This window comes from Aspergillus pseudodeflectus (assembly GCF_044049435.1).
Source record: "Aspergillus pseudodeflectus strain CBS 756.74 chromosome Unknown BJX68scaffold_31, whole genome shotgun sequence".
Taxonomy (NCBI): domain Eukaryota; kingdom Fungi; phylum Ascomycota; class Eurotiomycetes; order Eurotiales; family Aspergillaceae; genus Aspergillus; species Aspergillus pseudodeflectus.
The window spans coordinates 177799-185245 of NW_027263807.1; the positions used below are offsets into that span (position 1 = coordinate 177799).

General features: G+C 53.3%; 3 protein-coding genes across 3 annotated transcripts; 1 reads left to right on the top strand and 2 right to left on the bottom strand.

Moving 5' to 3' along the window:
- Positions 1 to 704: 704 nt before the first annotated feature.
- On the top strand, positions 705 to 4833 carry BJX68DRAFT_240470 (putative C6 transcription factor). The gene is made up of 3 exons (XM_071040685.1): positions 705 to 898; positions 977 to 1627; positions 1717 to 4833. Exons 2-3 carry the CDS (start codon positions 1371 to 1373, stop codon positions 4196 to 4198), a joined length of 2739 nt encoding a protein of 912 aa, XP_070897357.1. The 5' UTR covers positions 705 to 898; positions 977 to 1370; the 3' UTR covers positions 4199 to 4833.
- A 342-nt stretch (positions 4834 to 5175) lies between these two features.
- Positions 5176 to 5850, bottom strand: BJX68DRAFT_240471 (uncharacterized protein). The gene has a single exon (XM_071040686.1). It carries the CDS (start codon positions 5374 to 5376, stop codon positions 5209 to 5211), a length of 168 nt encoding a protein of 55 aa, XP_070897358.1. The 5' UTR covers positions 5377 to 5850; the 3' UTR covers positions 5176 to 5208.
- Positions 5728 to 7447, bottom strand: BJX68DRAFT_121912 (uncharacterized protein). The gene is made up of 4 exons (XM_071036132.1): positions 7072 to 7447; positions 6278 to 7022; positions 6067 to 6229; positions 5728 to 6005 (listed from the first exon to the last, which is right to left on the bottom strand). The coding sequence occupies exons 1-3, from the start codon at positions 7120 to 7122 to the stop codon at positions 6141 to 6143; spliced, it is 885 nt and encodes a 294-aa protein (XP_070897359.1). The 5' UTR covers positions 7123 to 7447; the 3' UTR covers positions 5728 to 6005; positions 6067 to 6140.

Genomic DNA, 7447 nt, shown 5'->3' on the forward strand with positions numbered 1-7447 from the left:
AAACTTGAAGGGCAGGAAATGAGAGGGTGGCAGGATGGGACGAGAGTTTCCAGAGGCATGTATACTCAAAGCTAGTCATGAAACCCGACCCTTTGGCAGCAGGCGAGAACTTGCTCTCCGTCGGAAGAACATCTGACGGATGGAACATGGAAGACTTCGGAAAGTGGGCATTTTTAAGGGCGAGGACTGACTGGTCTTTTGTTCATTTTCTTTTTCTTGGAGAATCACATTCTCGGCACTCGGAAAGTCGCTCCACAATATTCACGCTCCGGCCGCTCGGTCTGGCTGCGTCGCCTTCGCTTGTTCGCTAGTGTCGACTTCTCCAGCTCCATCGCATTCTCCGGACTCTGCGCTGCTGTCGGGCCTCTCCGCAATTGCGGATGGCACTGTGGATAGGCCTTGACTCTTGTGCTCGAAAACTAGCGATCCTGTCAACTGTTTCTTTTTTCGCTTCTTTTATGACCTGCGGCCCCCGTCTGCTCTTCCTCAGTCTTCCTTTTTCCCTCTCTTTTGCCTCACGACCCCCTTTCGCGCCTCTTCTCCAGTTTTCCTCCAGTCGGTCCGGTGCCCCGACTCTGGGCCTCGACGCCTGACTCGCTTCCCCCACACTCCGCTCTTCGAGCAGCCAGATCAGGTATTTCACCCCATTAGCGTTCCCATTATTATTTATTTTATTATTATCATTATTATCATTATTCTCGCTTTCATTTCCTGTCGCTCCTTCTTGTAGTCCACTCCTCTCCCGCTCCTTCACTTACTTGCGCTCTCCCGCTCTCCCCGAGCTGTGTTGCTTCTTGTTTGTCTACCCCCTGTCCTCTGTCCCTTGCTCTGCCTGCGTGTCTGCCGGCCTTGTACACGGCACAGAAAAAAGGGCCAGCAGGGAAAAAGCAAAAAAAAAGTCCGCAACGGCCCCCATGATCTGCTGCGTTCGCTCCCCTGATTGCCGTTGATGTTGTACTGACGGTCAAGCGAACAGTCTGTGGCGAGACATTCTTAATCTTACCATCCTCCTCTCCTCTCCATTCCCCCCTGCCACCAAGCCTGTCACTCTCGGAATCCCGGGGAATTTTACCGGAGAAATACGGCGGATACGAAAAGTACACTGGCTCAAGGAAGGAGAAGCTACGCCCACACGTGTTGCGAGTTGCGACCGCTGTCGTCGCCGCTGCAATTTCCCGTCTCTTTAGCCGTCGAACCCTCTATTCGTTCACATCCCGTCTTCCGCTCTCCTTGCTCTTCCCTCGCGAACTTCGCATCTTTCCCCCCTTGGGTGAGACGGGTCTCCCGTCTCCCGTGCTGAACGACCGTCGACACCATGCGGTCCAGCATCGCCTGCGCGCGCTGCCGCCGAAGCAAGATCAAATGCGTCAATGCCGGCATCGATACTACCTGCCGCGCGTGCGAATCCACCGGTCGTGATTGTGTTTACCCCACGCCCGCGATCGGCGTTGGTGGCGCTGCCAAACGAGACATTGCGGCCTTGGGCGATGGGGAGGATCGCAATGGTGATTGGGATAGCCCAAAGAGACAGCGCTCCCGCAAGGCCGTTGGGCTTTCCTCCTCCGCGGGCAGGGATGGATCCAAGTCGTCCCTCGACGCGCTTGATTCGTCCCTCCTCACCGTCAAGGTTTGGGAGGCGGTCTTTGACCTGTTCCAGTCTCACTTTGCGACCCTTCTCCCCTTTCTCCACCCGGCGTCTTTCATGGGCCAGATCAGGCAACTGGAAACCAAAGTCAACGTCAACTCCACCATCAACCCCAACCCAAACCCCCAAGAACCCTCTCGCGATCAGATCCAGAATCAATCACCCCCCAAAGCAGAACCCAACCCGCTCATCCCGCTGGGAGTCCTTGCTCTCACGGCTCGTTTTCACCCCCAACTAGTCGCCTACCACTCTCCTTCGTCGCCCGGAAACCCGTCGAACCCCGTTCTTGCCTCGGAATATTATGCGACTGCGCTGCGCAGCCGGCTGGCCGGCGTTGATGGCGCCAGTCTTGCCGTGCAGGACCTGACACGCGTCCAGGCGCTGCTAATGCTCGCTCTGCATGAATGGGGTATGTGCCGCGGGAAAAGCGCATGGCTATATGTCGGAATGGCCATCCGCCTATCTCAGGCTATGGGGCTTCCATTCGAACTTGAGAACGACGTATTCTCTCGCGATGCACCACCACCTCGTTCACCAGCCCTAAAGATTGAAGCAGACATGTTTGGTATCCGCCACCGTCCTACAGAGCAGAAAGAACAAACATCAGATGATGAAATTGCGCAAGAGACCAAGCGTCGTACATTTTGGGCGTGTTTCATCCTTGACCGCTGTCTGAGCAGCGGCAAATATCGCCCACGGATGATCAGAGTCAAGGAGCTCGGCATTCAACTCCCAAGTGATAATGCCTTTGCCTTTGGAGAGCGCGTACGAACGTCCCGCTTGAATGAACCGGCTGCGAGGCGACCGCAAAGCTTCGGCTCGCAAGGCGTCCAGATTCCCAGTATCCGCCAGAGTATCGGTGGGTTTGGAGACGAGAAACTGGTACAACACAACGGTTCCGATGGTCGGCCATGGTCACCCGTCTCGAGGCGCAAGGACTCGGCCGAGGAGGAGATCGAGCGGTGGGAAATTGGCGCGGACGAGTCGGTCTTGAGCCGGGTCATTCGCATCACCCGCGTCTGGGGGAGTATCGCCAAGTGGTCTTGTGCGGGAGGGCGGAGAAATGAGCAGCTGCCCCCATGGCATTCCGACTCTCGTTTCTACAGACTGCGATCATTGCTTGGCGAATTCCGTGATGGGCTGTCTCGAAATCTGCAGTATTCTCCCCGCAACACAGATACCCATATCATGTACAAGAACACGCTTCCTCCTTATACCGTCATGCACGTGCTTTACTTTCTCTCGGTTATTGTTCTCCACCGCTCTTATGTGCCTTTTCTCCCTGTGCGCTGTTCAGAACCGATGGGCCCGTTGGATGAGCCGGTGGACAAGACTGGGATGCCCGAAGGCTTCTGGCGCGATAGTGCACGGGAGCTCTTCGCAGCTGCCCGTCACCTGATGGACTTGGTGGTGACATGCCAAGAACGTGGTGTACTCGTCGAGAACCCACTAGTGGGCTTTGCAATCTACAATGCTGCTTTCATCGGCATCTACGCTGCACATTTTCCGCAGATGGACCTCGATGGAGCCCTATCGCCAGTGAGGGATCACGCGCGCGGTCAAGTCCAGTCTCGCAGGGCACTGGAAATCTTACGCGAGACGCGTCCTCGTCTTAAAATGGCAGCGGGCTGGTTCCGTACTCTGAATCGTTTGCATAGCTATTTTCAAAAAGTCAAACGTGACTTTCGGCGCAACTCCCGCAAGGACATGCTGCCTCCGGATGCACTCGATTATGGGAATGGAATCATTCGCCCCGTTCGTGAAGGTGGCCCTGGTGCAGGATTGGAAGAGTTCAAGTTACTGGAGAAGCTGTTCCTCGAGTTTGGCACCTTTGAGGACCAACTACCAGAGGGATCAGGCAACGAAGAAGACGGTGATCGGATGACAAATGTTAGCGACGCCGGAAGCAACCACGTCCGGAGTGATCCTGGAGACATGGGTGAGGGCGGCCCGCTGGATGGCGCGGGCGGCCGGCGTGAGTCCTGGGTACCCGTCAACAGCCCGGGCTTGCCGCTCCCTGGTCCAGATGGCGAACGACGGCCCAGCCTACCACTGCCGCCTACTATGGCTCTGCAATCCCAGTCGCCTTACTCCCTCCCGGCGATGCAGCACCACCCTGATTCCCACTACCCAAACGTCTCTCCTCCCAGTCTGCCTTCCATCCCACATACAAGTCCCTATGGGATTCCCGCGACGTCAGCTACAGCCCCAGGAACACGCCTCCAGCCTATCGGCTCGTGGGCACCATCACGGTCACCAGTGCCGCCGCCCCCATACACCCAGTCCCTCCCGCCTATCAGTACCGCCGCTCCCACCCACCATCTCCAGATGCTGCCGCCCCCAGGATCTGTCGGCCACCCCGGCGCGTCACCACCAGTCACGGTAGACAGCATGGACACGTTCAACAGCCTATGGGCCACAAGCCTTGGCGGTGACGATGTCCTCGCCTTCCTTGATGGCAGCGAATACACGCAGTTACCAGGGACTATGCCGTCCGAGGTTGGTGTCCCAGCCGGCTGGCTGAACACCGTCTGGACGGAGTTCGCCCGATGATGATGAAAACATTCACACACACAAAAGCAGCAAAAAAAGCCATCCCTTTTTCTTTTTTTTCCCCTCTCTTCTCTTTGTTCTTGTCTGTGTACTACTATGACACTTCCGTGACGTTTCTGTATGAATACGGCCACCACACAAGGCGGCTGGAGTCGTCTTCCCGGATCTCAGATTGGACTGCTACTGATTTGGAAGGAAGGAAAGGAGGAAAATGGAATGGATCGGAACGAATGGAAACGGAAACGGTACGGTTTGGGTCTTTATGGACTTGATTTGAGCGCGGCGTTCTGGTGCTTGCCGGTCAGCCTGACTGGTTTTGATTCGATACTCCTGATGTTGATCATATTTTATCTGTACTCTTCTTTACTTGACCGAGAGTCGTCTTTGCGTTCATTCATAAAGTACTATCTTTTCTAGTACCATAGTAGTGGTCTGGGCTCTTCTGAGAGGCTCTATGTACTACTACCTATTCAGTTCTCTTACTACGGATGAATGCTCTTAGACTGAGCTGAAAACCACCCGACCCAACTCAGCAAAACTGTTATTACTCACCTAGCTCGTTCCGGACATGGTCTGTCTACCATTATCTTAGTTACTGTTGAGTACTTCTCTGTCCTGATGGTTTACTTCCTGACGCTGGTAGGTAGGTGGGCGGATTTTTTGGCTTATTCTAGACACTGGAGCCCTAATCTCCTACTAGTATGTATCCCCTAGCCTCTAGGTAGCTTAGAACAAGTCGATGCTACAAACCTAATCACACGCATATGAACTTATTCTCAGAGTTAGTATTATATATGATGATAATACAATATATCTATCTAGAACTAGCAGTACTCATGCGTGGAACAAGACTCCGAGAAAATGTAGTAGAAAGTTTAGCAGCAGGAGGATCTCATCAAGCGCTTCCATAGATAACCAATGGAGAGTAAGAAAAGATAATAAGATAAAATTAAATAGAACTAAATAAATATAAACACCCACATAATCGCGCACTCTCTAAGGGCTAGTACTTACTCTCCCTTACCTCGTTGTCCTATGTTATATGCGAAAACAGGAAGGGCCAAGGTAGGAACAAGGTGTAATAGGAGATAGGCGACTATTATCCCTGGGCTACGGCTCTGACCTTCTATGTTCATCCATACAACCAACTTGGACGGGGAAGGTGCAGCTACCCCCATCGCGTTATACCTCCAGGCTTAGCTGGTCCGAAAAGAGCGACCCCACGGCCTGACCTCGCCGAGAACGGGGGATGCACTCCTAAAAGAGGAATGGCACATTCATGGGTCGCTTCTTCTTTTCAAGTGAGGAAGGAGCGACCGGGGGTGCACTTTCCCCGATAGAGGTCTGGGATGGCACAGATCGTTCCTTCCTTGTATGGACATCTTAAGTCGTGAGGAAGGCGCGACTAGGTACCTTCCCCTCACAGGATAGGAAGGAACGACCCTAGCCCAGCTGCAGCGTATTCGCTCCTTCTGTTTTGAGTTCCGTTGGTCGATGTAAGAGTAGAAGGTGCGACCAGTACGAGAATGTTTATGGTATAGCTGAGACTGGGGAGGTGGTGATACAATGTTGTTTTCCTCTGTTGTGAGTGATCATCTTACTTTCTCTATAGTGTTTGGGTGGCTTAGCAGCCACCCTTTTGCTGTTCTTGGCCGCGCAGATGTTGTACAAGTACACAGTCTAGGGTAAAAAGAGGCCGTACATTACTGGATGCAGGTACCCATACAAACGCCATGGTATTAAGCTTAACTGAAGATATAAGATATATGGCTCTTTTCCGATCATCATGAAGAAAACTGAAGTCTATCTGCCACCGATAATCTGGTTAGTGACGAAACATAGACTTTTGGAAAAGGATAAGAGAAGACTTGGAAGAGGATGTGATATGACGGCCGTATATCATGACAAACAAACTCCCAGCCAGCCCAAGACTGTGTCGAGTTTAATACACGTCTTCTTCTCCCTGTTGGTAAACGTGGCGAGTTCGAGTGGGGTCTTTGCGCATTTGTTGTCCGGAACCGGTGAAGCCAACTTTGCTAGAGTTAGAATGGTGTGATATAGGGAGAACAGGGAACATACCTCGAGCATTCACTCCCTCGCCGGTCCGGAACATGCTTTCCTTCTTTTTGCCGTATTTGCTCTTGTTGGCAAAATCCTTCCACTTGTTCTTACCCTCCTCGAGTTCCTTATTAGCCTTGACCTTGCGCGCGGCCTTTGTCGGGCGTGCAGGCCCGTCGGTGGCCTTGCTCGGCTCTTTACGCGCCTGGGTCGCTAACGCGGGGTTTATATCCGCGGCTGCGGAGATGACGCTCGCGTGTGGCGGCTGAGGAACGGGGGAGTGCGTCGAGGAACTGCCTGGGCTTCCATCAGCCTTGCGTTTTCGCGAGTCACTGTTGGAAATGGGTTTGAGGTCTTTTGCGGTCAGAGATTCGACCGTGCCATAGGACTTGAACGAGACAATGTAGACGGGGTTGCTGGAGGAGCCCGTGATGGATGTGATGCGCGCTGGGTAGAACGAGTTGTCGCCGGAAGTCCAGCGCGCAAGCACATGCTCGTTCACTGAGAAAGAAGCGGGTGTTGGAGCGGGGCTTTCCTCGGATTGCTCGACTGTTGGAGAGCGAAAGTTGGATTTGTTGTTGGACGCATACTCGTCTCTTGATGGGCCTTTTGGTCTGCCGACGGGTGCGGGTTTTGCGGGGGCGGCTGGTTTTAATTCGGCGATGGATGTTTCAGTGAGGTTTATAAGTTCTTCCAGCTCAGCTTTGAGACTTTGTAATTCCGTATTGTCTGGGTCTACCTGCAAACTTGATTGAACGGTTTCAAGCTGGCAAAAGTCAGTATCGAACCACAAGTGGATTGGGTAGGTGTCTTACCTGAAGCTTGAACTCCTTGACCTCAGCCTCGAGGGCCGCAACGTCTGTCATGATGATGTTGGCTAAAGACGAAAAAAAGCTTCGAAAGTGGAAGCAAGATAATCGCAGGGAGTGAAATCGCGTGTGTGGGTCTGATACGCTGACACTTCGCAAAGCTTGCAGTTTGGTGTGGCACTGACAGGGCGTCAGAGTCGGAGAGCCTGGGATTCCGCAGCGGAGAGTGGCGCACGTGATCTATTTTCGCCGCCACATGGTCCGACTTTCTTGTCAGTCACCGTACCTTTGCACTACTAGTGGGCCACTAAAAATGAGACAGAATACGAGTGCCTCAATCCTCTTAACAGGAGTTGGCCACTCCGACGATTACAAGGACGGA

Coding starts and splice junctions, on each gene's coding strand:
- BJX68DRAFT_240470 (XM_071040685.1), top strand. CDS start 1,371: ATGCCGGCATCGATACTACCTGCCGCGCGTGCGAATCCACCGGTCGTG. Junction 1,628..1,716: donor CGTCCCTCCTCACCGTCAAG/GTTTGGGAGGCG, acceptor GGGCCAGATCAG/GCAACTGGAAACCAAAGTCA.
- BJX68DRAFT_240471 (XM_071040686.1), bottom strand. CDS start 5,376: ATGGGGGTAGCTGCACCTTCCCCGTCCAAGTTGGTTGTATGGATGAAC.
- BJX68DRAFT_121912 (XM_071036132.1), bottom strand. CDS start 7,122: ATGACAGACGTTGCGGCCCTCGAGGCTGAGGTCAAGGAGTTCAAGCTT. Junction 7,023..7,071: donor TCAAGGAGTTCAAGCTTCAG/GTAAGACACCTA, acceptor GACTTTTGCCAG/CTTGAAACCGTTCAATCAAG. Junction 6,230..6,277: donor CGAGGGAGTGAATGCTCGAG/GTATGTTCCCTG, acceptor ACTCTAGCAAAG/TTGGCTTCACCGGTTCCGGA.